The sequence below is a fragment of the Zophobas morio genome, unplaced genomic scaffold (genome assembly GCF_036711695.1).
Source record: "Zophobas morio isolate AGI-343-1 ecotype UQ-CSIRO unplaced genomic scaffold, CSIRO_AGI_Zmor_V1 ptg000046l, whole genome shotgun sequence".
NCBI lineage: Eukaryota > Metazoa > Arthropoda > Insecta > Coleoptera > Tenebrionidae > Zophobas > Zophobas morio.
In genome coordinates this window covers 1,972,934-2,000,568 of record NW_026972151.1, presented here as the reverse complement: position 1 = coordinate 2,000,568, position 27,635 = coordinate 1,972,934, and the positions used below count along the sequence as shown (strand labels likewise).

General features: G+C 37.4%; 5 protein-coding genes and 1 long non-coding RNA gene across 8 annotated transcripts; 2 read left to right on the top strand and 4 right to left on the bottom strand.

The window, feature by feature from the left end:
• The first annotated feature begins 464 nt into the window (after window positions 1-464).
• LOC135142116 (uncharacterized) lies at window positions 465-3,420 on the top strand. Its single transcript, XM_064073782.1, has 6 exons — window positions 465-642; window positions 697-1,128; window positions 2,392-2,559; window positions 2,911-3,155; window positions 3,227-3,295; window positions 3,364-3,420. The coding sequence occupies exons 1-6, from the start codon at window positions 465-467 to the stop codon at window positions 3,418-3,420; spliced, it is 1,149 nt and encodes a 382-aa protein (XP_063929852.1).
• A 141-nt stretch (window positions 3,421-3,561) lies between these two features.
• On the bottom strand, window positions 3,562-4,988 carry LOC135142115 (gustatory receptor for sugar taste 43a-like). Its single transcript, XM_064073781.1, has 5 exons — window positions 4,814-4,988; window positions 4,225-4,761; window positions 4,074-4,183; window positions 3,698-4,027; window positions 3,562-3,642 (listed from the first exon to the last, which is right to left on the bottom strand). The coding sequence occupies exons 1-5, from the start codon at window positions 4,986-4,988 to the stop codon at window positions 3,562-3,564; spliced, it is 1,233 nt and encodes a 410-aa protein (XP_063929851.1).
• A 6,436-nt stretch (window positions 4,989-11,424) lies between these two features.
• LOC135142257 (uncharacterized) lies at window positions 11,425-13,558 on the bottom strand. 3 transcript variants are annotated; one of them, XR_010282484.1, is made up of 4 exons: window positions 12,927-13,558; window positions 12,668-12,869; window positions 11,871-12,611; window positions 11,425-11,783 (listed from the first exon to the last, which is right to left on the bottom strand). It is a non-coding gene; the product is annotated as an uncharacterized LOC135142257 (long non-coding RNA). The 3 variants fall into 3 exon arrangements; XR_010282483.1 differs by having other exon boundaries at window positions 11,871-12,869; window positions 12,927-13,210; window positions 13,262-13,558; XR_010282482.1 differs by having other exon boundaries at window positions 11,871-12,869.
• Window positions 13,559-21,969: 8,411 nt separating this feature from the next.
• On the bottom strand, window positions 21,970-23,805 carry LOC135142114 (uncharacterized). The gene is made up of 3 exons (XM_064073780.1): window positions 23,427-23,805; window positions 22,585-23,375; window positions 21,970-22,512 (listed from the first exon to the last, which is right to left on the bottom strand). Exons 1-3 carry the CDS (start codon window positions 23,803-23,805, stop codon window positions 21,970-21,972), a joined length of 1,713 nt encoding a protein of 570 aa, XP_063929850.1.
• A 922-nt stretch (window positions 23,806-24,727) lies between these two features.
• LOC135142113 (uncharacterized) lies at window positions 24,728-26,158 on the top strand. Its single transcript, XM_064073778.1, has 4 exons — window positions 24,728-25,122; window positions 25,184-25,588; window positions 25,638-25,796; window positions 25,850-26,158. Exons 2-4 carry the CDS (start codon window positions 25,184-25,186, stop codon window positions 26,156-26,158), a joined length of 873 nt encoding a protein of 290 aa, XP_063929848.1. The 5' UTR covers window positions 24,728-25,122.
• A 9-nt stretch (window positions 26,159-26,167) lies between these two features.
• Window positions 26,168-27,611, bottom strand: LOC135142040 (putative nuclease HARBI1). The gene is made up of 3 exons (XM_064073688.1): window positions 27,105-27,611; window positions 26,763-27,049; window positions 26,168-26,710 (listed from the first exon to the last, which is right to left on the bottom strand). Exons 1-3 carry the CDS (start codon window positions 27,305-27,307, stop codon window positions 26,574-26,576), a joined length of 627 nt encoding a protein of 208 aa, XP_063929758.1. The 5' UTR covers window positions 27,308-27,611; the 3' UTR covers window positions 26,168-26,573.
• Between the last annotated feature and the right edge of the window lie 24 nt (window positions 27,612-27,635).

Genomic DNA, 27,635 nt, shown 5'->3' with positions numbered 1-27,635 from the left:
ATGTCAAATAAAAGGCGGGGGGTTTGGGTTATTACAATTATTTTCCCAACTTGAATAAAACTATTGAATATCGGAACTTGTTTGAATAATTAATTAATGTAAATGAATTAATCGTTGTTTAGCAATTTTTGACTGATTTGTGCCATAAAAGTCAATTTATGCCCGCATTTGGGTCAATTCAATCAAAATCGTTGAATTCATTTTCCAAAAATTATGTGAGTATTTAGTATACTATTGCAGCATAAATTTTTGCTACAAGGGAAGTTTTATCTAAATAGCTTTAGTCCAGTTTTTATTATTATCGGTAATCGAAATGGTTAGACTTTTTCATTTTTATGATCCCGCTGATAATTTGATAGTTATAATCAATAACAGAAGTCAACGTTTATGGCAAGCTTTCAGAAACGTTAATGTAATGAATTCAGTAAAGAATACTTTTTACGAGGGGTAGTTCTCTACTTAGGATGTTTACACAGAAAATTACGGTGCACCCAAAACTTTTCAACGCGTTTTCACCTATAATGAAACTTTCAAGAATCATGTGTCTGTTCCCTGTGAGATATTACAAACTCAAAACAATGTATGTAATCAAATGGTCTTGGGAAATCTACTATTCTCATTTATTCGTGATAATACTCTTTGGTACGTAGGTACGTCCAATTATTAAATGTTTAAGTCTAATTAAGATGCTTTTAGCAAGCTGGGCTACGTGGGGTGCCATTAGAGATTTACAAGTCGATTATTTCCATGCTTTTGGTTTCAAAGACACCTTAGATTTTATCATTAATTGTTTCGATGTCGTTGAAGCTATCATAACCTCATTTATTTTCGTACTGACAACACCTTTCAGATATAAACACGTGTATGGTATTATCGATAATTTTAAAACCGTGGATCGTTTGATTCCTCCGATTCTAAACGAAGAAATTTGCAAGATGTCGAAATTTGCGATTTTCATATTGTTAACTTATTTGCTAACCTTGTACATCCTTGACTTGTTTATGTGGAATTTAAACTCCTGGCAAGGTTTAAACAATTACTTTGCTTTCTACGTTTTGTATACTGTTGTGGTGGTACATCAACTACAGTACTGGATTTTTTTGATACTGGCAAAAGCTAAAATGTTAGGTATAGAGAGGTGTCTGAGGAGTCATTTTAAGAAAAGAAGTGTGATGTTAATATTTTTCCTGCGTTTACGACTAATAATATATTTTCAGAAGTAAATCAACATTTTATGTCTTCGGTCACCATAAGCTACAGTATGGTTTTTGAAGCAATTAGTAACATCAACAAATGCTTTAGTTATATAGTTTCTATAATCATTTTAAACTGTTATGCACGTTTGGTTGTATCTCCATATCAGCTTCTTGTGGTTATGAACAGCACAGGAACTAGTTTTCTGAATTATGTCCCCTTGTTGTGGATTTTCTTGCACATTAGCAGACTCATAGTAATCGTAGAAGCTTCTCATAAATTAGAACAAACGGTTAGTTCGAATGTTTAATCTTTATATAAATGTTTTATCATTTTGTAAATAGAATCAGCGTTTGCGAAATTTTGTGGTGGTAATGACATTGTCTCCTATGGAGCAAGATGTGAAACAAAACGTAAGTTTGCCTATTTAGTAATAGAAAGCTGATAGAGTGTTTTAGATTGAACATCTACTTTTTCTAATTAGCCGAAGGAAAATTCGACTGTCATCATATGCACTTACCAAAATTAATAGAGAATTAATTTTTGCTGTAAGCTGTTTCGGACATATTTTATTAACATTGATTTTAGATTTTTAGTTCTATTATTGCCTACTGGATCGTTCTTGTACAACACTTTATAAAAGTTTTGTAAGAAATTTAAAACAACGTGAAGTGGCATACCGCAGATATCAACTAGAAATCAGAATATATTTTTATATATAAAAGTAGAAATAGAAATAACTAAATTTGTCATTTATCCCAAGAATTGTGTAAAAAATTATTTTGAATTTTATACTCTACTCATTAGATTTGGTTGCAATTAATTAGTGTCCCGTTCGCTACAGATCTTTTTTCAGTACAATTAAAACCCATGAAAAAATTATTGCTTGATACGAAAGGGTGTGTCTTATCGACAAATTAATCTACGTTTAGGTATAGGCTAGGACGACAATAATTTCTTTTCCATTTTTCAACATGTTCAGACAAAAAAGTCTACTTAACCCAAGACTTTTCAAGGCGTTTATACCTTCACTAAAGCTGTTTAGAACAATGGGATTATTCCCTATCAACTATTATAAGACTAAAAATACTTACACACTTTATTGGTCATGGAATATTTACGGTTTTAATGTATTTATTTTAATACTTCTCGGTATGTTCGTGGTCAATAGTATCAGTTATAAATTGTTTTTTTTAGCTTCTTGGGCTTCTTGGGGCTTTCTTCATGATATGCAGGTGGCTTCTTTCACATCTTTGGGATTTAGAGGCACTGCTGACTTTGCAATTGCTGCTTTCGATGTTAGCGAAGTCATCACAAGTGCATCCATATTTGTGATTTCAACGCCTTTTAAGTATCAGTATATCGGTATTATTTTTGATAACTTGGAAAAAATTGATAATTTGATATTTCCACTCATCAATGAGAAAATCTGTAGACAGTCTAAATGTATAATTTGTGTATTAGTAATAATCTTCCCTGTTTTTTGCATTCTCGATCTATTTATGTGGGGTAATAACTATTGGACGGGTGCGAATAATTATTTTGCTTTATATGTTCTCTATGCGGTTGTGATAGTGCAAGAACTACAGTATTGGATTATCGTGATAATGACGCAAGCGAGGATTTTGTCGATTGATAACCACTTAAAAGAAATTTTAAATACAAAAAGTTCATGTACTTTTTGTCATTACACGCTTATTGATAATATATTTGCAGAAATCAGTCCCCATAGTATCTCTTCTGTCATAACAAGTTACAGCTGCATGAGTGAACTAATTGATAATATCAACAAATGCTTTAATGGTACTATTACAATGATAATTTTGAGCTGTTACATCCATTTGGTAATATGTCCATATGAGTTGTTCGTAATTCTAACAAATAACGAAGTCCACATTTTCAACTACGTTTACTTTCTGTGGATTTCTTTACATGTTTCAAGACTTCTAGTAGTAGTAGAGGTTGGTCATCGACTAGAGAAAAAAGTGAAATGTATTGTTAGTTAAATCGTTTTATTATTATCAATTTACAGGTTTTAAATTTGAGGAATTTAGTAGCTCGTGTAATGTGTTGTAAGTTGAATCAAGCTGTGAGAAAAGAAGTAAGTTTATTAAAGTTATCATCAGAAATTTCTACGGATGTTTCAGGGTGAAATTCTTCTCCTTCTAGTTAGTCGAAAAAAAGTACTATCGGCATATGCTCTACCTACTATTAACAGGCACCTAATTATTTCTGTGAGTAGAAAGTGACAGTTTTCCACACGCTGTTTTAGATTCTTAGTTCTATCACGACATACTGGATGATTCTGATGCAGTCAAGTGATAGAATATTTAGCAAACTGTACTGAATTATACTTGTTTTAAAACTCTAACTACGAACGTAGACGGTACCTTTAGTACCTCCATACTGGAATAAAATGACTAGGAAAGTAGTAACAGAACCACCAAACTACAAACAAAAAAATATTATAATTATGGTAAAGACACACTGTATCATGTCGCACAGCTGTCAAAATGGATCGGCTAATCTTCATCATTCCAAACGAAGAAAATTTGATCTTTTTGTTCGATATTTGGACTGTGAGGATTTCAACTTGTTCTTTGATATTAAGAGGGAGTGGGGATGTCCACAATTTAAGAACTAGATTTATGGTTTTTTGATACTCATTGACGCCACTTTGGCAGATTTCAACGATCACCATGAGTCGACAAGTGTGGACAAAAATCCACACAAGTTGTAGAAACGTGAAAGGAAGGTAACCACCATTGCAAATTTCTACTAAAAGGAAGTATGGTGTTACTACCAAATGTAGTAAACAGCTGAATAAAATCAACTACAAATGCACATTTAGAAATTTTCTTGATAAAGCATCGCCTTACTAGTGTATGAACTGCACAGAAGTCATTAGTTGCTTCTATGGTGTCATCAATTTCTTCAACTAACTTCATATAATCGGTGAGCCGATCGTATGTGAGTCCTGAAGTGGAAGGTTGATAAAAAAACTACTACAAATTCCAGTACCTGTGGCATTATTGACGGGATGTTCCTGACCAAGTTTTATAATGGGTGCCCATTGTTTGTTCTGGGTTCTTAGTACTTCTTCTAAACCACGTTTTAAAGCTCCGTTTAAATTTTCGATGTTTCGTTTTACCAACCTGGCAAAAAAGTAAAACGGAAATTCTTGGATGAAAACTAGAAAGTACAAAATGTAGAGGGCGGTGTATCGTTTAAAAAAGACACTCATGTCTGATGCATTTATGATCCACAATACCGCGTCATAAGCTAGAACAAAAGCGACAATGGTTAATGAAACTCCCATGTATAAAATAGAACGTTGGCGTTCGTCTGAAGTACGATGGATTGAAAACACTTTTTCCATTTTAGTGAAGCTGTTTAAAATTTTCCAAAAGTATTTCAGTTTAAATGGTGTCGTGAGAACTCCTGTGAAAACCGTAACGACGATTTCTCCCAAATCAACTACAACTATGTACTTAATGAGAGAGTTTTTCATTCTTATGGAGTGTTCGATGGGTAGGTCTTCATTTAGACCTAATAGTGCGAGGACCGCTGCAAGGAAAAAAATGATTTTCTGACAAATTTGTGGTTTTTAATAAATTACTTAAAATTGTAGCCAGGACGTAACTGTAGATTTTGAATTTTAAGGATTCTTCAATGCTGTACTGGGACCCTTTTTTCTCGGATGTTACAGGCAGAAAACCTGCGACTCTTGCTACAACGAGAAGAGGTTCTAACACTTGGAACAAGTCCGTGGTAATCACAGCGTTAGTTTTCATGTTAGAAAGTGGGTGACTCTGGATGCGGTGTCAATTGGTTTTCGGTGGTATTATTCATATATTAATGCAAATCTCGAATATCTATTACATTTTTTGACAAGTAGATTCACGATGATTATTTTATGTCCCATTGTGTGGTTTATTCGAGGGTTGTTAGTGCTTATTAAAAATACATACTTGTGATTGTCCATCATTTACTAGTGTTTATCAAGTTAATGGAGTCTCTGTACAAAAATTTGTTTACTCTCAGCTTATAATGTTTGTAAATTTGTTTCCGCTAAATCTAAACTTTACGTGTAGCTAATAGTCATATAAATTAAACTGATATGATGATGCAGTGTTTTTTAAATTACCGTAAATTACCCTGAAATTTACGAACCTTTTTTGGAAATTTTGTTTGTTTGTGTTTTACTGCAACTGGTTTATTTACTTAAGACAGATTCTCTTAAGTTGTTTTAAAATGATTGAAATTATACTCGAAGACGAAAAATGATGAGGTGTCATAAATCTCAGAAGAGGACTTAATAACTAAAATTAAACGTGGAAAAATTGGTTCAATTGAGGAGTTTTTGTTAAAATAGCTAAGAAGAAATATTAAATCTGATAAGATTACCTAAACAGACAAAATCTGAATTCTAAGATATTAAAAAAATCGTGACTCAGATTACTGACAACACTATACTTGATGAAGAATTAAGTTACGTTCTAAGTAAGCTAGCATTGCTGAATTTTCTTTGCAACGAGGCGTCCAAAGACAGTAACACATTCCAAATAGACACTCAACTTTAAAGGTTATCAGTAAATGCGTAAAAATAATAAGATGTCTGAAGAGCTTTTGATTTTTCAACATAATTTCATAATTTAATTACAATTGTCAGGATATCTTCAAAAGGCAAAACCGACCTTTGCGGACAGCGAGTAACAATTAGGCTTAAGGCTTTTATGCACGTAGATAATCACAGTTAAGCTTAAGGAGCTCAATTACTATTATTAATTGTTGGATTCATCACTGTCTCGCATTCAGTCAAGACTTTTATCATTACGGATATTAAGATCAGGTAGTGGTATGCATTGACGAGATCGTTGAACAAATACGAAGTTCAGGATTGTAGAAGGCGACATACAGATTGGTTTTTCTATACTACACAGACTTATTAGAGGCTTATTTTGTATATCAATGTTTAGTAACAGCATGTTCATGAATCAACACTATCATAATCGTGAATTACAAATTCCCACAGAATCAGTTGCATCGTATGCTGCTACCCTCAAAAACGCGTCTGCCATTGTAGTCAAACCAAAAAATGGAGCTCAAAGTATTGCTCAAACTAAATCTGACATTCTAACATCAATCAGCCCTGGAATTTCTGATGAAATCGGAATTGCGAAAGTCAAACCCATAAAAAATGGTGGTGTATTTTTAAAATGCCAAAACCCTGGTGAATTTAAAAAACTTGCACATGATAACAATTTAAACGAAAATTATGACATTCGTGATGTCAAGACACCCTTACCAAGAATTCGTATTTCAGGTATATCAGAGGATATAAGTGAAGAAATGATAGTACCTTACCTATTGAAACAAAATAAACATATATTTTCAGATAATTCGCAGTGTACTCTCTTAAAATATTTGCCTATAAAAAGACGACGAAACCTACATCAAATAATACTGCAAGTCGACATTTCCTCATATAAAAAAGCACTGAACCTAGGCCACTGTCTAATTGGTTTGGACGGCTGCAATATTTACGATGCTGTAGATGTTTTGCGTTGTTACAAGTGCAATGGTTTTAATCACTCTGTAAAAACTTGTAAGAAAACTCTTTCTTGTCCAAAATGCTCTAAAGAACATGAGTTAAAAGAGTGTAAAGCTCAAAATGATCAATGGAAATGCATCAACTGCTCTAGTATTCAGGCTAGGGATAACTTAAATACAGAACAGATCTCTCATGCTAGCTGGGACTACGAGAATTGTTGTTTTTACAAAAATTTAATTCGGAAAGTAAAATCAGAAGTTTTCGGCTTAAGCGACTTGTAGCAACCAGTCTCTTCAACTGCTTCTCCTCAAACACCAATACCTCCTACTTCCTCGATGGTCTTAAATACGTCACCTGGACTACAACTCCCGCAACCTTATATCTATAATTCTAATCTTATTTGTTACTACCAGAATGTAGGAGGTGTTAATACAAAATTAAAAGACTTATTTCATGCAACAACTCAGGTACCTTACGATATCATCGTACTGACTGAAACGTGGTTACACGATAGTGTAAAAGATGGTGAAATCATTGATTTAAATTCTTACCAGATATTTAGATCCGATCGTAAATTTACTGTTTTAAACTACAGGAGAGGAGGTGGGGTATTATTGGGAATACGACATAATATTAAAGCAATTAATTTAGATGTCTATAGTATTTGTAATGATATCCATAAAGTTCCGACTATCGATGTATTACTGGTAAAGATATTTAATAACTGTCGTTGCACATATATATGTGTTTTATATATTCCGCCATCGTGTCCTACCAACAGTTACTCCATCTTATTCGACTCGCTTATGTCAATGCACGAACTATATGATTCCGACCTGCTCATCTTAGGTGACTTCAATATCCCGGAATTTATTGACTGGTCACATCACCAACCGAGCTCTTCTATCCATGCATCCTATTCATCATTTATATCTTTTTTCAATTTAAGTCAACAAAATCGTGTTACAAATAAAATGAATAGATTGCTAGACCTCGTGTTGTGTAGCAAGCAATGTAAAGTCTCGAAGGCAAACGATTTAATTCTCGCTGAAAATGATTATCATACAGCTCTCGAAATTGTAGTAGAATCGCTCAAGTCAAAAACAACTAAATATTCATCTACTGGTGTTCTTGAGTACAATTTTAGAAAAGCTAGACTACATGACTTGTACAATGAATTGGCACTGGTTAATTGGTCGTTTCTTCTAAATATTTCTGACCCTAACATTTTGGTTTCTTCCTTGCACATGCAGTCTGGCGAAAGTTTAAAAAATATAACAAAAATGACGATTACAATGAGTTTAAACGATTAAGGAGTAAAATAAAAGCTGATATTAAGACTGCCTACTCAGCTTATATTAAAAAATTGAACAACGATATCAAATTTAATCCGAAACGTTTCTGGAGCTACATAAATTCGATTAACAATAGTACATCCATCCCCTCTGTTATGAAGTCTGGTGATGAAATAATTACTCAGCCACAACAAATCGTTGACGCATTTGCGGATTGTTTTTCGGATTCGTTCTCGGTGAATAACTCTTCCGTTATCTCTGATAATAATATTGCGCTATATCCAAAAACCTTACATATAAAAAATAATATTACAGAAGAAGAAATTTTGATGTCTATTTCTAAAATAAAACCTAATTTAATAACTGGACCAGGTTTAATTCCAGCCTTTATTGTCTCAGACTGTAAATCGGCTTTAGCTTATCCTCTAAAAATAATTTTTAATCAAATACTCAAAACAAGTACCTTTCCTTCTGACTGGAAAATTGCTCGTGTTTGTCCAATTTTCAAAAAAGGTAATAGGTCCCAAGTAAAAAATTACAGACCTATATCTATAATTAATAACTTTAGTAAAGTCTTTGAACTTATAATGCATGAAAGGATGTCCCGTCACATTTTCAATCAGGTTTTTTTATGTCAGCATGGTTTTGTGGCAAAAAGATCAACGGTCACAAATTTAATATCTATCACGCAATTTCTTTGTGAACATATCGATCAGGGAAAACAGGTTGATGTATTGTATGCCGATTTGTCGAAGGCTTTCGATCAAGTCGATCACAATTTGCTTATAGCTAAATTGGAACACTTCGGGTTGTCACAGGATTTATTGAATCTGATATCATCATATCTGTATGATAGATCTTCATATGTACAGTACCGGGGTTATAAATCTAAATTATTTAAACAAATTTCGGGCGTTCCTCAAGGATCTGTTTTGGGACCTTTGTTTTTCATTGTGTATATAGACGACTTATCTTCGAGACTAAACATTCCTCATTTACTTTATGCGGATGATTTGAAAATATATTGTCAAGTTGATACGCTGGAAGACTGCATTAAACTGCAGGGTAACATCGATATACTTCAACGGTGGTGTACTGACAACAATTTGCTTTTAAATGGAGAAAAATGTTTTACTATAAGCTTTACTAAGAAAACTGATGTTCTACTTTTCGATTATTCTGTAGATGGTACAATAATTAATCGTTCCGACACTTTTAAAGATTTGGGCGTAACTTATGACAACAAGCTCACATTTAGGTATCACATAGAAAATACAGTTTCTTCAGCTTGTAAAGCTCTTGGTTTTATATTACGCAACGGTAAATATTTGAACAGCGTCGATACTCTTATTCTATTATACAAAACATTGGTTCGATCTCGCCTGGAGTATGCCAGTGTTGTGTGGTCGCCTATCCATCAAATACATATCTCTAGTCTTGAAAAAGTTCAGCGACGGTTTGCTAAATTCATCTTCTTCGTTTCTAACAACCAATATCCTGAGAGAGGTTATCCACATGATATTTTACTACAAGAAGTTCAACTGCCTCAGCTAATTAAAAGAAGAAAATATTTTTCGTTAAAATTTTTAACACAAATATTAACGAATAAAATCGATAGTCCTTATTTATTGTTGTGGCCGCCTGGAAGTAGGCAACCAGTTATACATACATAATGCAGCCCCCGGATTGGCAGTTACAACGCGCAAGCCTAAAGAGGAAACGCCACGGTGGAAACGTAAAACAGACTCTCTTCTTCTCCGACCACTCACCGTGTGTAGACGTCCTCTTCTCCTCCGACCACTCACCGTGTACAGACGTCCTCTTCTTCTCCGACCACTCACCGTGTGCAGACGTCCTCTTCTCTTCAAGACCTCCACGTGGACATACACATACAACCTTGGGCCGTGTTATCATTTTTGTAGTTGGTATTGTAAATAAACCTGTACTAAAACCGTTTCCGTTAGTAATTCGACGACAACAATTACAATTGGTGACCCCGACGTGATCGAAGAACTACGGGTACGAACATGCCGACTGCCGAAGAACTGCAACAGCAACTCGAAAAACAGCAAGAAGCCATCCGGAAGCTAGAGCACACTCCAGCCAGTCACAGACATCGTAGCGAACCCACCAGACAAAGAGAGGTACGACACAATTAAGAAGAAACTGATAGCCGCCTACACCGACTCACAGGAGAAGCAGCTACGAAAGCTGATAAACGAGATGGAGCTAGGGGACCGACAACCATCCCAGTTATTCCGCGAAATGAAGGCACTCGCGGGGCAACAGATGAATAGCGAAGTCGTAAAAACGCTCTGGCTACAGCGACTTCCACCACATGTCCAACTCGTGCTGTCTGCGAGCGAGGGAGTACCGCTGGAAAAGATGGCAGAAATCGCGGACAAATTGGCGGAAATACACAGAAGCAACGCTATGGCTTCCAGTATCAACGCGATAGGCGCCACCAGCGACACGACGCGGCAGAACACCATCGTACCAACGCAGGAAACTAACCTCATTACGGTAATTGCAGACCTCCAGAAACAGATGGCGGCCTTGTCGATAGCCGTAACTCATCTAACCAACACGAGAGGGCGCAGTCCTCAAGCACGGCCATCACCAACTCCATCAATCTCTCGAGATAAGGCCGTTTCAATTTTGTAAAAAGTTGTTCCCGCAAAGGAGGCCGCGGTGAACATACGACTGCGCCATCTCCATAGCTCTACGTGAACTATCATTTTCAAATGTAAATTTGACTTTTTCAAATTCATTTGATATTTCCACGATGGGACGAAAATGTTTTGTTTGCGGAAATGCAGAAAAACCATTTTTTAGCATTCCAAATGATGTTAATGTGCGAAACAAATGGATGGAGTCGTTAAAATTAGTTTGTGGTTTGTAAAATGGAAAAAATGTAACAACTCGTTAAAACATTATTGTAGATTCGAGTAAAATAAGTGATTACACAGTGTTATGTTCCAACCATTTTGGAAGAGACTGTTTCGATGCCAAAGCAAAACGAATGCGCCTTTGCAAAAACGCAGTTCCCACTTTTAACGTAGATAAAAACAAATTTCCGTTGGCAACATACACTTTACTATAGCCTTATATATTTCAGATTACTGATTCTACTAACATCCTACCAAGTCTAAAGCCGACTGTAGTTTTAGAACAACAAAATTCTAATCAAATTTCACAAATGCAGTCTGATGAAAACAAAGAGTTTCAGGATCTCAAATATCAATGTAAGGTATTAAAGTTACAGCTTAAGAGAATGCAGGCAAAATATTCGCAATGTCTATCAAAAGTAAATCATTTGGAAGAACAGGTCACTACATTAAAAACATTAAACATTGAGAAAATTATTGAGAATGCAACCAATGCAGATGAAAAATCTTTATTTATTTTAGACATTCTAAAAAATTATAATAAAAAAATACCAAGATGGTCAGAAATTACCGTCCGTATGTGTACAGTATGGAGATTCTGCAGCCCTAAAGGCTATAAATTTTGTCATAACAATTTGATTAAACTACCCTCCAAAGCCACCATTTCAAGGTACATAGGTGATTACCAGGGGCAAAATGAACTAATTAAGAAACGTTTATGTACTGAGATAGCACAACTATCTCAACCAATAGAAAGAGTCTGCTCTTTAATTCTAGATGACATGACAATCACTGAAAAACTACATTATAGCCGATCAGAAGATAGAATTTATGGTCTTGACACATCAAAACCTGAAAAAACAATTGGTGAAAAACCTAAAGTGGCAAACAAAATGCTTTGTTTTGTGATACACGGATTGTCCACAAGGTATACCATACCTACAGGTTACTTCTTCCATTCTACGTTGACGGCAGATGAGTTATATTCACTGACTAAGAATGTGTTACAATTTGTAACAGATTGTGGATTTATTGTTCTGAGACTTGTTACAGATAACGCATCAATAAATGTTGCCCTGTTCAAAAAATTTGGTGATGACTCTCTAAAAAATTGCATTAATCATCCTATTTTAGAACAACTTCCATTATTCTTGAGTTTTGATTTCTGTCATGCCATAAAAAATGCCAGAAATTTGTTTTTAGATCATAATTTATTTTCTTCAGAAGGCATGATTTCGTCAGGTTATCTCAAACAACTTTATGAATTACAGAAGGATATGCCTGTAAAACCTGTAAAATACCTAACGAAAAAACATTTATTCCCATCAAATTTCGAAAAGATGAACGTACTAAGAGCAATTCAAGTATTTCATCCTACAGTTACTTCATCACTAAGATTTTTAAAAGATTCAGGTGACAGTAATTTCTCAGGAGTCTCCAGCACTGTAAACTTTATGGAAATGATGTATAATTTTTTTCAAGTGCATAATGTATCAAACAAACAACATTATATTCATTCTTTAGACAGCAGCGTTGCTCCGTTTATAAATGTTGATGATGAACGTCTCCATTGGTTAAATATCACGTTTCCAAATTATATTGAAGACATCCAGAACTGTTCAGCGCGGATTGGTTTAAAGGGACTTAGTAAAGAGACTGCCCATGCACTTCAGTTCACCTCTAAAAGTACTTACTTATGCATCAAGTTTTTGCTTACCCAAGCAGGATTTTATTACGTATTGACACGTTCATTTAGTTCTGATGCCATAGAAGCTACATTTTCCCATATCAGATTGAGAGGTGGTTCGCAGGACCAAACAGATGCCAGGGCAGCGGAATATGCACTACGGCAAATTCTCCGTTGCGGAATTGTAAAAGTTTCTGCATCGTCAAATCCAGCAGAAAAAAGTGGTTATGTTAGTAGATCTACTATTTCAACTTTGGAAAAAAGAAATGAAGAAAACAGTGACGAAATTGACGAGGAGATACTCTTACCCATCATTATAAGAGATGAAATCTACCACTTGAGTGAATATTTCATACCTGCAAATAATATTATGTCTGCATCTGTTGCATTTTTGTCCGGATATATTATCAAGAAGGTAGAACAAAAATTTGCTTGTGATGAATGTAGCAGACAATTTTTATCCACAACAACACCAGGACCGCTTTTAAAATTAATTACTTATCAAAATCGAGGCGGACTAATAAGTCCTAACGAGCGTTTTGTTGGCGTTATTTATAAATTAACATCAACAATTCAAAATTTAGTACCTTGCCTGAAAGGGGAAAATATTTGCAAAAAATTAATTGACTGGATACATCCTCACCTTCTTAAAAACACTATATTCTCCTGCACTGAACACAGAGATGCAGTTTGCAGATTTATTATAACTACAGCTGCAAAACCTGTACTCGATAATATTTGTTTAAGAACAACGGATTCGTTAAAGAGATTAGGTTTGAAAAATAAACCTTCGAGCCGAAAAGTGTTAAAATTATAACCAGCAATTTTGGTTTAATTATTATTGTTATTTATGTGTAGAAACAAAATAAAAATTATGCTTTGTTTTTCTAAAATATTTCTTCACAACTCTAATAAACTAACGCTGTCAACCTCTGTTGTCAACACGCTGTCAGTTTAGCAGTTTACTTTAAGTATATAGTAATGTAACCGTTTGGTGGCGACACTATATGTCCATCAAACGGGAACATTTTTATCAATGGAAAATGAAAAATTGAAACGGCCTTATCTCGAGAGATTGATGGAGTTGGTGATGGCACGGCAAAATGACCGTCGAAATCGGTCAAGGACACACAGCAGGCAACGCACGGATCAAAATGGCGTTTGTTATTACCACGCCAAGTTCGGTGTAAACGCCCGAAAGTGTTTCAAACCTTGCACGTTTGTACAGCCGGAAAACTAGAGGCGCCGTCGGGTATCGAGGCGGTACACGACGACGCGCGTCATCATCGTCTCTTCGTCACGGATCCCAAATCCGGTATCAGGTACCTAGTTGATACCGGAGCAGAGGTCTCAGTCCTGCCGAAAACGTTTTCAGGTAAGGCTCAGTCACAGACACAAGATACACCCGCCCTATTTGCAGCGAACAACACACCCATCCGCACGTTCGGCCAGAAATTCATGGTGGTTGACTTGAAACTACGCAGAACTTTTAAATGGGTTTTCATCCTCGCGGACGTCGAGAAACCAATAATAGGGGCCGATTTTCTCGAGTACTACCACCTCCTACCGGACCTGAGAAACCGGAAGCTGGTAGACCCTTTGACACATCTCTCTTCCCCTGGTTTCGTATTGGCCTGCTCCGTACCACGTATTACGACGGTGGCAAAAACCTCCAGCTACCACAACCTGCTGGCGGAATACCCGGAATTGACGAAAGCACCACGTCCGGGAAGTCAAATATCCAGCTCCGTAGTGCATCACATATACACAACAGGCCCTCCTGTAGCTGAAACACCACGCAGACTACCACCGGAGAAACTCAAGGCTGCCAAAGCTGAGATCCAGTACATGTTGGAGCAAGGGTGGTGTCGCCCCTCCAGCAGTCCATGGGCCAGCCCACTGCACCTAGTGCAGAAGAAGAATCCTGGGGAATGGCGTCCTTGTGGGGATTATCGGAGGCTGAACGGGGTAACAATCCCAGACAGATACCCCATACCACACATCCAGGACTTCTCGGCCAGACTAGAGGGAAAAACGGTGTTCTCCACGATAGATTTGGTACGTGCTTACCACCAAATTCGAGTGGCCGACGAGGACATCCCAAAAACTGCAGTGTGTACGCCATTCGGTTTATTTGAGTTCACAGTGATGACTTTTGGCCTACGCAATGCCGCGCAAACTTTTCAAAGACACCTCAATAATGTGCTCAACGATTTAGATTTTTGTTTCGCATATATAGACGATATTTTAGTTTTTTCCGCGAACCCAGAGGAGCACGTGCGACATTTAAAAACGCTGTTTGAAAGACTGAAGCAACACCAAATCGTGGTTAATGCAGCAAAGTGCGTGTTCGGGGCAAGTGAAGTGGAGTACCTAGGACATAGCATTTCGACTCACGGGACCCGTCCAGCAACCGCGAAAGTGACGGCGATAAGTGACTTTCCTAAGCCGCAAACTGTGAAGGACTTACGAAAGTTTCTCGGCATGATCAACTTTTATCGTCGCTTCGTCAAAAATGCCGCATCTATCCAAGCACCTCTACATGTGTATCTGCGAAATTCGAAAAAAAATGACAAGACGCCAATCAGCTGGACCAACGAGGCGGAAGAAGCGTTCAGCCAGTGCAAGAGCGAGTTGTCCAGTGCTGCGCTGCTAGCACACCCTTCCGAGAACGCCTCATTAAGATTGACCACCGATGCTTCGGATACAGCCATGGGGGCTGTGTTGGAGCAGGAGGTTAAAGGCGACTGGCAACCCCTGGGATTTTTCTCAAAAAAGTTGACCAACACCCAACGAAGGTACAGCACGTACGACCGCGAACTGCTCGCGATATACGAAGCCATCAAATTCTTTCGCTACATGGTAGAAGCGAGAGTCTTCACGGTTAGAACGGACCACAAGCCTTTGATTTACGTGTTCAAACAGAACTCAGAGAAAGCTTCCCCGAGGCAGCTACGCCAACTCGACTTCATCAGTCAGTTCACTACGGAGATAGAACACATACCGGGCGAAAACAACATGGTGGCGGACACATTATCCCGAATCAGCGAAGTTCACACGGCAGCAGTGATCGACCCGGACGAACTCGCCTCCGCCCAAGAACAAGACCTGGAGTTGAGAAACCTGCTGAATTCCAGTACCAGTTTGAAACTCCAGAATCTCACACCCATGAATTCGGATACGGCGATCTGGTGCGACACAGCCACGGGGAGAATTCGCCCCTACATACCCCTCCACTTACGAAAAAGGGTATTTGACATGGTACATTCTAAATCACACCCAGGCGGCAAAGCCACATTCAAGGCGGTACATAAAAGTTTCGTTTGGCCATACATGGAACGCAACATAAAAAAATGGGCGCGCGAATGCCTTCCTTGCCAGCGGTCAAAGGTGAGTAGGCACACTAGAACACCCCTAAAACATTTTGAACTTACAGAATGCCGATTCGAACATGTACACATGGACATCGTTGGGCCATTACCACCATCACAGGGACACCGGTACTGCCTCACGATGACAGACAGGTTCACCCGATGGCCAGAAGTAATTCCAATGACGGACATGACGGCGGAGACGGTGGCGAAAACCTTTTACGCAACCTGGGTTGCGCGGTTTGGTTGCCCCCACCGTATTACAACTGACCAAGGCCGGCAGTTCGAGGCCACACTGATGTCTGCCCTCACAGACCTTTTGGGCACTAAACGTTGCCGAACCACGCCATACCGACCACAGTGCAACGGGATGATCGAGAGGTGGCACAGAACGATCAAAGCCGCCATCATGTGCCACGAGACCAGTGACTGGTACGACATCCTACCTACGGTGCTGTTAGGTTTAAGGACAACAATCAAGGACGACCTTCAGTGTTCCCCAGCCGAGCTGACTTACGGCACGCAACTACGAATCCCGGGGGAATTTTTCTTCGCAAACGACGAGCCAGAAGTCGACCCCAGCAATTTCGTCGACAAGTTGAGGCTCCACATGCGCAACGTCCGACCAAGGCCAGCAACCCACCATGGCCACCACAAGACTTTTGTCCACCCAGAGCTGTCTGACTGTTCCCACATCTTCCTCAGAGATGACTCAGTCAGGAAGCCACTACAACCACCATACACCGGACCACACCACGTATTACGACGTACGGACAAGGTGATAGTAATAAGCAGGAATGGTAGAGAAACCACAGTGAGCCTGGACCGAGTAAAACCGGCTTTCATATCGGCAGAGTCCTGCACTCCGCCTCATGTGCAGCCCCCAACGCAACAGGTCCCGACAACACCTGCGTCGACGAGCACCACTACAAGGTCAGGAAGAACAGCCAGGCCACCAGTGAAATTCCGCGACTACGAAACGTAGTCACTGGGAGGGGACTACTGTGGCCGCCTGGAAGTAGGCAACCAGTTATACATACATAATGCAGCCTCCGGATTGGCAGTTACAACGCGCAAGCCTAAAGAGGAAACGCCACGGTGGAAACGTAAAACAGACTCTCTTCTTCTCCGACCACTCACCGTGTGTAGACGTCCTCTTCTCCTCCGACCACTCACCGTGTACAGACGTCCTCTTCTTCTCCGACCACTCACCGTGTGCAGACGTCCTCTTCTCTTCAAGACCTCCACGTGGACATACACATACAACCTTGGGCCGTGTTATCATTTTTGTAGTTGGTATTGTAAATAAACCTGTACTAAAACCGTTTCCGTTAGTAATTCGACGACAACAATTACATTGTCAAAAATCTTATTCAAAACCCCATCATTCAACAGCAGGAAATTGAACACGTTCGAAATTCCAACGCCTAGAACAAATGCACTGCTAATGTCTCCAATATATCAGATGATTCTGAACTATCATGATGTTAATGACAACATAGACATATTCGTAGTAAACGATTGTGTGTTAAGAGCAGCTATCCTAACTTGATATACAACATAATAGAATCAGCCAATTAAAATTGTTTAACTTTCCTATAGGATAAGGTAGTAATAATAGCTGCCTGAATAGTCAACAATTTTTCGTAACACATGTAAATACATAATCTTTACATATCATTCGGTTAGTCTGTAATTGGGTTCCACCACCTGTAGACTGGCTTTTAGTACTGATAATAATAATAATAATAATAATAATAATGTTCACAAACATAATGTTTTGTAACGATAATGACAGTGACTGCTAAAGCGCATTCTTTAATATCATACGTTACTAATTCGAAGTAACGGGAAACCATAACAAATCATAAGCCAATGTCAAACTTATATATTCATAGATGTTATTTTTTGCTTCAGATTTTTGCTCTGAAACCGTAACAGAACCCAAAAAAGCTAGAATAGCTAAAACAACTAGGCAGCAATATGAAATATATTTGAACGAGTTAGAAAACAATTAAAATTTCCGCAATAATAAATTTCTTAAGAAAAACTTGGGTCAAACTTACTCAACAAGTTAATGCAAGCGGAAGACCCATACGTGATATAAAACATACAAAAAATTGAACGTTTATTTTTTCAATTTATTGTCTTATGGTTTCTACTAGTGAAAAAAAATAGTACCTATATTAACCACGGTTGCAAAGTCACTCCTAGACCTCGCGCTTCAGAGCCCTCGACGCTGCGCGTCTCGGGTTCTAATTTGCGCTCGGTCTAGAATGCTTGGCCTTGCAACCTTGGCTAATAATATACTAATTTTCGACCCAAGCACGGAAAATTCTCTTAATTCCGATAGGTACTGTATCGCAAGTAGCACATGACTATTAAATGACATTAATGCTTTTAAATGTGCAGGGTTTAAATAATAACTATAATGAATTACAAGTGATGCTAGATAAATTTAATGTCGATGTCTTTTGTGTAAGCGAACACTGGTTGATGTTAGATGAATTGCTGTCATGTACTTTTAATAATTATATGTAGAATTGTAAATGGTTTCAGTCGACAAAAGTATAGTAGAGGAGGAGTTTGGATTTATCCAAAAACTAATTTTAATTTAATTCCAATCCCATTTAACACATGTGTCGAAAAAGACTGAATTATCCATATCTAATATACAGAATAAACATAACGATTATAATGTTTATATAATAGTAGTGTATAGAACACCAGATAGTAATTTAAACTTGTTCATTAACAAACTGCGTGATTTACTCAGGCAATTATCAGATAAAAAAATGCGAAATTATTGTCTGTGGTGACTTTAATGTAGACTTTTTATGTGATCGGAATAAAGAAACCACTACGCTTTTAGATTTCTTTTTAGAATTTGACTTGAAACCAAAAATCAAGGAAATAACTAGAATCAATCCACAGGGTGGAACCTGTCTAGATAATATTTTCACCAATATAGACAATGTTAAAACCTCTGTACATGATTGTTATCTTTCCGATCATAGGACTGGAATTACAAATACTCAGTTATGTAGATCCAGTTGTGATAAAAATAGAAAAATTATATTTAGAAATTTTAAATCGGGTAATATGCAGCAATTTTATGATAGTATATGCAACAGGAAATGTGGAGCAGCTCCTTAAGTAAGAAAATAGAGAGTGGTGAACCTTTTAATGAAATATTTACTAGCTTATATAACTCCCTCCTATATTATTTTGACGTATCTTTTCCTATAAGAAAGAAAAATATAACTTGTAATAAAACTCGATGGTACATACCAGAAATTAAAAAACTAACTACATTCACTGTTATGCGAAATGTCCAGCATTAATAGAGAAATTGACAACTCTGTATACAATAATAGATATAGAAAACTAAAAATTTTTTTTTCAAAGGGAAGTATCAAAAGTTAAACGAAGTTATAACCATAAACGTTTACAAAATTCAGATAATGTAACCAGAGAATGCTGGCAGATAATCAATGAAACGCGAAGTGGTAAAAATTCAAACTCATCAGTACTAAATCTACGTACTCATAACGGATTGTTAACTGATCCTAAAGAAATAGCTGATGAGTTTATTACACATTTCACAACTACTATAACAAGGAATAATGAATTTAACACATCAAAAATAAAACGTAATCCAACATCATTCTTTCTTCAGCCAACAACGAGATATGAAATTGAAACATTATTAAGAAAGACAACTCGAAGTCCAGCAGCAGGAATAGATGAAATTAACGGGCGAGTTCTAAGATCAGTTAGTTCAGTTCTAGCCGAACCACTATCACTACCACTAATAAATGAATCATTTGTTGAAGGTATTTTCCCCAGTGAGTTAAAGCATACAAAGTGTATTCCAGTTTATAAAAATAAAGGTCCAAAAGATGAAACATCTTCTTACAGGCCTACAGCATTACAAAGTCAAATTGCAAAAATTTTTGAGCTCTCATTTGCAGTAAGGTTGTGTAGCTACATAGAACATTATTGTTTACAAAATAACTCCCAGCATGGATTTAGAAAAAGTAAATCAATAATATCAGCACTAAATGATTTTCTAGAATCCCTTTATGATAACCTAGATAAGAAAAATGACGTTGGTACAATATTTTTTGATTATAGTAGTGTTTTTGATACAGTTGACCACGAACTATAACTTCAAAAACTACAACTTTTGTGCATTAGAGGTACAGCTTATAGATGGATACAATCCTATCTTTCAGGACGTAAGCAGACAGTTGTCATAGGTCAAGTGAAATCCAAACAAAGTGAAATAAAATATGGAGTGCCGCAGGGCTCAATCTTAGGGCCAATTCAAATAAGGCGGGTAATGAAATTTTACAATGTTCAGATGAAAATGCACTAAAACTAAACTGAAATAAGACATACTTTATAAAGTTTTTAGTACAAAATCTTAGTCACAATGAGACGGTATATATTAAGTTAAATAATAAATCAATTGTACAAAAAACTGAAACTAAATTCTTAGGTTTAACAGTAGACATTAAATTGCTTTGGCACTTGCATATTAGTAACTTGTGTAAAAAAATGTCGTCTGTTTGTTTCATCATAAGGGTATTAAGAAACACTGTCACCGCTGATACACTAAGATTAGTTTACTTCGGTTTATTTCAGTCTGTCGTCTCATATGGATTACGTTTTTGGGGTGTAGCATCAAGTGTAGATTCTTTATTTAAAGTTCAAAAAAGAGCTGTGTAATATATGGAAGGAGTACACCAAACCCACCCATGCAAACAACTTTTCCAAAAAAATAACATACTACCGCTGCCATGCTTATATATCCAGCATCTCTTGTTGCATATTTATCAAAATAAAAACAAAATCACAAAAAACTCGGAAATTTATGAATATGATTTGAGAAATTCGGACAATCTGCATCAACCATATGCTAGATTAAAAATTTCTCAAAATAATCCAAAATATATTGGTACTATATGTATTACTAGCGGAACCCGGCAGACGTTGTCCTGCTTGTGTATACATTTACTTTGTATATATGTGGATATAAGTGTATGGTCTGGAGAGCATAATTGTGTCGTATGCAAGTCGTTGATCGTTTGTTAAGAGCCTTTTCTGAGTTTCAACATAAACTTGTAGCGCATCGACGTCGTATTGTTTTTCTCGTAATACGTCTCTATCGATAACATCGTTTCTGTCACGTTCCGGTGAAAACAGCCCAAGCTGATTGAGGATTTTGTTGTTAATCGACATACACACATCCTCAAGTGATATCAGTGCTTCATTGAAAATGTCTTCCGAATACTGTACATCCAAGCCGGGATTATTTCTGCGTGCTCGGAGAAGTATGTCTTCGCTCATACTCTCTTTGTGTTTTTCCCATAAACCTTTCGGATCAGAAGGTGCGCAGGTTGTCAAAATTATGGCAAACAGAGTTCGTATTTGATGGGCCTGACGTGTCTCAGATGCTTCTGCTAATGTGTTGTCCCAATGTTGATCATTTTCAAGCAAACCAAGTTTAAAACATGGTTCTCTGTATGTCTCACACTCTTGACCATCGATTGTTTTGATTGCTTGAAACGATGTTGGCCCTTTGACCACGTGAAGCAGCATTCGCAAATAGTAGCATTCACCATTATTTGGATGAACAGTATATACTCTTCCTAGTGCACCAGTAGAAAATATGCCAGCTATAGAAGAATGCCTGGCGCCTCGTTTTCTTCTGCAAAATTTCTTCGTCGATTGATTCCAAGTGTAGTACTGCGGGACTTCGTGATACATTAATGTTTTTGCGAATTCGTCAGTTGCACACAATTGGAAAAACGCGGTCAACGTTGTATTTGGTGGATCTGCAACTCGTTGGGGTGCGTTGTCTTCCGTGAAGTAGACTCGTTGACCGTTTTCCAAGTGAACACTGAGATGCATGACAGCAGGAAAGCGTTCATGAATGTCGAAACCAAGAATTCTCCATACAGCTTCATTACTGCTAATATAACGTCCCATTTGAATGAAATTGCTCGATTTCATTGACGGGCGCATTGGGATTCGCAATTCCGAAAATTCCCATTTCGCTGCCTTTATTCACGTATTTACATATGTATTTTATTGACTTAACTGAATTACAGGACTCCACGTTGATATGTGCATTGAATGATTTCGAAAGGATAGGAGAGTAGGGCACAATCCATCGATTATCAACTTCGAAATCAACGTTATTGATTTTGATAGTTGTGGTGTATCCTCCATCATCTGGTTTTCGTCGTCTGTACAACGGATAACCGTCGCCACCAGTTTGTGTTTCTTGCAGCAGCTGGCGTGGATACTTTTTGGTGCATTTTCCGTCTTTCATGCATGGCGACTGTGGGTTGTGTCCCCCACATGGTCCGTGACTCTTTTTTTTTACAATTTCAAATAATTCTGGATCTTCTTCTGCGTTGGGCAGCTCAGCAGTAATGATATCATCAATTTGAGTTGGAACAATTTTTTCAACCAACCAAATTAAAATATGAGCATGTGGTAGACCTCTTTTCTACCATTCGATGGAATACATCCAACAGCGAGTTTCTCCATATATATGGTTCTTAGTGATGAGATCCATAACACGTATCAATTTTTGTTTGAAAACTCTCGCTGTGAGGTCATGCCGATCAGATGGTTGTTGGCCACGCAAAAGTAAATATTTGAATTCACACCAAGATGGATTGCATGTGAACGTGATGAAAAGATCTGGACGTCCATATCTGCGAACATATGTCAGAGAATCCTGAGCATATTCTTGCATATGTCTTGGACTTCCAGTATACGAAGCTGGAAGTATAACCGTTTGTCCAATGTTACCAATTGTTCCATCATTCGCGATTGCATCTCGCAAATGAATATAATCTTCGACTCGAAGCTTCGATTGATTGTAACGAATGTAATTGAGTCGTTCGCTTTCGACTTTGGCGTACATATCAACGATGAATTGTTGAAAAACATGACGACAGTTTAAGATATGATTGGATTGTTCGACTCGAATCATGATGCGATATGCATAAAAATCCATACAACTGACTTTTTTCGTTGTCGCAGCACTTGTGACGGGATGAGTTTGATACAATTCGAGATGATAACCGTCTTCTCCTCGCGGAAATAGAATTGGATATTGAAGTGTGTCGTACGATCGATGTGTTTCAGCAATACGTTGCTTGGTTTGATTTCGCCTGCTGATAACGATATCTCGCCGAGTAATTTCTGTACCGACAATTACAGCTGCTACTTCAGGGGCTATTGAAGCATTGAATCGTCTTTCATGCTCATTCGATGGGGTTTTGTCTGCTCTGATAATGAGTTTGAAGTCATCGCTCTTACATTCTCCAATGCGGATTTGAAATCTCGGACCAAACAGTTGTGCTCGTGGAATAATGCTCGTAATTCAGCAATAATCTTTCGATGTTGCTACACTAAATGCGCATCGTCGATCAATCTCCTTCTCCACATTGTCCATGAAATAAATTTGCAAAAATTGCGGATCTTCTTTGGATACTGGAAGGAGTGTTCCAATCTGATGATACACTTGTCCTTGCACTTTAAATGTGGGCATAAAATTATTATATCTCACAATATTCGTCGCTCCAAACGATGTCATCTGAAAGCATGAGTTGTATTTCCGAATATGCTGTAGAAACTGTTTGGACTCCCGAGTAACTCCAGCAACGTAAGTGAGCAGTGGTTCTGGTGGTTCAGTCAGTGGTAGCAAACTGATTTTGCCATTGGAGCAACACATGCCAGGCGCTTCTTTTTGAAACTTCAAAGCGCGACAATGTAGACACAATTTAGTCATCGGACCAATGACAACATCGCGATCTTTTTTGTAGTCATATCGTAATTGAACGCTGCTTTCTTGAGATCGATTCTTGTTCTTGATCGAGTCTGCCGTGAGCGTTCTGCTTCACGTCGTGTGTCTCGCTCTTCTGGTGTTGCAGAAGCTCTTGACGCAGACGCTCTTGCTCCAAGATCTTCAACACGTCCGTCATGCTGTTGTGATGTTTCGGCAGCTCTTGACGTAGAAGCTCGCACTCGCAAGTTTTCAACTCGTGCATCTCGCTCTTCAGATGTTTCGGTAGCTTTTGACGTAGACGCTCGCACCCGCAGGTTTTCAATTCGTGAGTCTCGCTCTTCGGGTGTTTCGGCAATTCTTGAAGTAGAGGCCCTGATCTGGTCAGTTTCCAGTCGCGTGTTTCGTATTTCAAAGGTTTCACCAGCTCTACTGGCTGCCACTTGCTGCGCATGTCTGGTTGATCTTCCAATGTTTGATTTTTTGGGTGGCATTTTCAATCATCTCTAGTAATTCACTCTTTGTTATTACTGAGGATTGTAGACGGTGAACATCACTAATAATTATTTTCTTTTGCGGTCAATACGATTTTTGTTGTAATACCAACGAAAACAATGTTGTCATTGGTGCCGCCATATATCTAATACTTGCTAACTCTTCAGAAGTAACATAGAAACGGTGTTCACGGACAAAGGAAGACGGAAGATATTGTTTTCTGTCTAGAAAAGTACCGAGGGTCTGTGCGCATGTACACAAAATAGAAGCGAACGTATAAAATGTCAAAACACATCTAGTCACGTTATCGACTAAAAATCAAGCAAGTACGAGTATATGAGCAGTACTGTTTGGTACTATAGAGAGACAAAGAGGTCCGATATATTGCTCTCCCGTTGTGTTTTCGGACTTTTTTGAGGCCTGATAGCAATATAGTAGTATTATGCCCATTTGCACCAACGTTTAAGTCAGGTACTTAAAATTTAAGCTTTTCTTAAAACTAAGAATGCGTTGCACCAACGGTTAACTCTCTCTTAAAGCCTTCTAAGAAATCCTTAATTTAAGTGCCCGTTTACCTGTGGCTTAAATTTGTAAGCAGTGCTTAACGAGACACAACGATACAACGCATGTGCGGTAGCCATAGTAACGGAACAATACTTCGTTTCTATTGGATGATGGTTTTGGAAATCGAAAATTTGCAATTTTGCAATCATTTCAGCCATTTGCCATTTCAACCTTTCAACAGTAGCAGCGTTCGTGAGTGTTTTGTAATCAGCGGTGAAAAGTGTGGAATAAAGTTCTAACAAGACAAAAAATAATATAAAGAAGGTATGTACCACAATTACAACGTTTTGTTGTAAAGAATTATGTACATATGTTTTATTTTCAGATGAATAATACAAAGCGCCAGCGTGGAGCAAATTTTACGGCAGATGAAAAGACCTTTGTCTTAACATTAATCAGTGAACAGCGTCATATTATAGAAAATAAAAAAACGGACGCTGTTACAAATAAGGAGAAGCAGCGGTGCTGGGAAGAACTAACGAATAAATTTAATTCATGTAGTCCTAGCGGTGCCATGAGGAGTGTAACCTCATTACAAAAATTTTACACAAATAAAAAAAAAGAAGTGCGAAAAGAAGTGGCCGATAAAAAAGTGTTTATGCGAAAAACAGGAGGTGGTCCTTCATCTTCAAAATGTGAGGATCCATACCTGCAGCTAACGTTAGCCACCATGGATGAGAATTCAGTGTATGGACTGGAAACTCAATACGGCGGGGATAGTGAATTATTTGTAAGTTGAACAGTATCATAAAAATTGGTCTTATTTTTTTTTTTTATAGCAAACTATAGGTGAAGAAGATAACGAAGACCATGAAAACGATAATGTGGTGCCCATTGCCACCTCTTCTCCACACATACCTGAAGCAATGGATGAGGTTCACAAAACAAAAAAACGAGTGTTTTCTGATACATATGACCAAGGGGAAGAAAATGCAAATGTAAGCTTTTTCTGTGTTGGTTATCATCTGTTATATATATTAATTAATTGCAGTTTAAAGCTGACTGGGGTGATTATAAAGTTGAACACCTGAAAAAAAAGAAATCAAAGGAGTTACAAACAGTCATTAATAGGAGGAGGCCAACAATAACAGCACTACATTCCAGCCATTTGTCGAAAACTTACGACGAACTAGCTACAAAGAAAATGGAGTTAGTTGAGGCACAACTCGAAGGACAAAAACATGACGAAGAAAGAAAGCAAGTTGAATTTTTGCTTCGAAAGCAAATTTTAGAACTAGATATTGAAATAAAAAAGGAGCAGCTAAGAAAACTGAAACAGGATAATACGGAAAAACAATAAAATATAAAATAAAATATTAATAAAACATTTATTTGTTAAATTTATAAATTTCCAAAAAAATTTGTTATAAAATTTCTTCTAATTTCACTGCCCCTCCTTTGGTTGTCAATAACATTGACCTCTGGTATTTGACCATCTTCAATAAGTCGCTGCAGTTCATGCTGGTTAATGTCAGCTGGGAGAGGAGGTTCATCTTCACCCATTTGTCGAGCTATATTATGCAGGACTGCACACGCAATTATAATACTCAAAACAGTTTCTTTTTTTAATCGACATCCATATGCTAGCACAGGAAATCTTCGTTTGCAGACACCAAAAGTTCTTTCGATGACATTTCTTGTACGAATATGAGCTTCATTATACAACTGCTCTTCTTGAGTGTGTGGATTTAATAATGGTGTAAAAAAATAGTGTCTTACACCATAGCCACCATCACCTGAAAACAAATGCAATGTATTTTTACACATATTAAAAACTTCGCATTACACATGGCTTGAACGTTAATTGAAAAATAATCTTTCCGATTGCGAAAAACTTCAGCATTTTCTCCACCTTAAAAACGTTCCAATGAAAAGAATGTGTTTTTGGTTTTTTAAATCTTTACCTGGTGATTCAATTTTGATATGAGTGCAATCAATGGCCCCAATCACTCTTGGGAATCTCGCGATGTCAAAAAAACCATTTTGAATAAGCCTTTGCTCCATGAGAGTTTGGGGCATCTTAATAAAATGGTGGTAAAGCCTTGCTATAGCGTCCGATACACGTCTAATTATTCTCGACACAGTTGAGATGTGCATTCCCATATAGTCCGCTACTGTACTCAAATGGCCCCCGCTTGCAAAGAATCGTAATGTAGTAAGCAGCTGATTTATAGGTGACACCGCCTGATTTCTGTAATGATCAAATCATAATATATTTACACATTAAATTTTTTAACCACTTTTACCTGTCTGTAGGAAATTCCAAACGTTCTTCAATTAACGTTAATAAATGTAAAACTGTTGGTTTTGTTAGTCGAAATCTTTGGAAAAATTGAAGCTCTGGTAAACCATAGAAATGATCAGCTCTAGTGTACATCTGCCGTGGAATTCCCATCTCAACAATTTCAATGACTTCTAAGTCATCCTCGTACGCGTCGAACACATCCATTTTTTAAACACACATTCAACACCACATAAAATTAATTCAACAATATCACAACTACATACGCGCGGTGTCATTGACTGTCGTACACACAACAAACTAACCTAAAATTTTTGATGTTCCAATAACAACAAACGTCAGTGTTGCCAATAGAAATGAAACTTTTACACAATTCCCCAACTAAGTATTACTTGGTTAAGTAGAGTCTAAGCAGTGACGGTGCAACAACTGTACAATTTAAGAAGTAGTTACTTTTAAGAATTGCTTAGCTAAGCAATGCTTACTGCTAACGTTGGTGCAAATGGGCATTAGATATATGGGTGCCGCTGATTCT

What these genes read in the sequence shown, in the direction of transcription:
- LOC135142116 (XM_064073782.1), top strand. Translation starts at nt 465, where the DNA reads ATGTTTACACAGAAAATTACGGTGCACCCAAAACTTTTCAACGCGTTT. An exon ending in TTTTAAGTATCAGTATATCG is followed by an intron (nt 2,560 to 2,910) that starts GTATTATTTTTG and finishes ATATATTTGCAG; the next exon opens with AAATCAGTCCCCATAGTATC. An exon ending in ATCAAGCTGTGAGAAAAGAA is followed by an intron (nt 3,296 to 3,363) that starts GTAAGTTTATTA and finishes TTCTCCTTCTAG; the next exon opens with TTAGTCGAAAAAAAGTACTA.
- LOC135142115 (XM_064073781.1), bottom strand. Translation starts at nt 4,988, where the DNA reads ATGAAAACTAACGCTGTGATTACCACGGACTTGTTCCAAGTGTTAGAA. An exon ending in TCAGGAACATCCCGTCAATA is followed by an intron (nt 4,184 to 4,224) that starts ATGCCACAGGTA and finishes TTTTTTATCAAC; the next exon opens with CTTCCACTTCAGGACTCACA. An exon ending in TCTGTGCAGTTCATACACTA is followed by an intron (nt 4,028 to 4,073) that starts GTAAGGCGATGC and finishes GTGCATTTGTAG; the next exon opens with TTGATTTTATTCAGCTGTTT.
- LOC135142114 (XM_064073780.1), bottom strand. Translation starts at nt 23,805, where the DNA reads ATGACTAAATTGTGTCTACATTGTCGCGCTTTGAAGTTTCAAAAAGAA. An exon ending in TGATCGACGATGCGCATTTA is followed by an intron (nt 23,376 to 23,426) that starts GTGTAGCAACAT and finishes TTATTCCACGAG; the next exon opens with CACAACTGTTTGGTCCGAGA. An exon ending in TCAAACAAAAATTGATACGT is followed by an intron (nt 22,513 to 22,584) that starts GTTATGGATCTC and finishes ATCGAATGGTAG; the next exon opens with AAAAGAGGTCTACCACATGC.
- LOC135142113 (XM_064073778.1), top strand. Translation starts at nt 25,184, where the DNA reads ATGAATAATACAAAGCGCCAGCGTGGAGCAAATTTTACGGCAGATGAA. An exon ending in GCGGGGATAGTGAATTATTT is followed by an intron (nt 25,589 to 25,637) that starts GTAAGTTGAACA and finishes TTTTTTTTATAG; the next exon opens with CAAACTATAGGTGAAGAAGA. An exon ending in AAGGGGAAGAAAATGCAAAT is followed by an intron (nt 25,797 to 25,849) that starts GTAAGCTTTTTC and finishes AATTAATTGCAG; the next exon opens with TTTAAAGCTGACTGGGGTGA.
- LOC135142040 (XM_064073688.1), bottom strand. Translation starts at nt 27,307, where the DNA reads ATGGATGTGTTCGACGCGTACGAGGATGACTTAGAAGTCATTGAAATT. An exon ending in TTGGAATTTCCTACAGACAG is followed by an intron (nt 27,050 to 27,104) that starts GTAAAAGTGGTT and finishes TGATCATTACAG; the next exon opens with AAATCAGGCGGTGTCACCTA. An exon ending in TATCAAAATTGAATCACCAG is followed by an intron (nt 26,711 to 26,762) that starts GTAAAGATTTAA and finishes AACGTTTTTAAG; the next exon opens with GTGGAGAAAATGCTGAAGTT.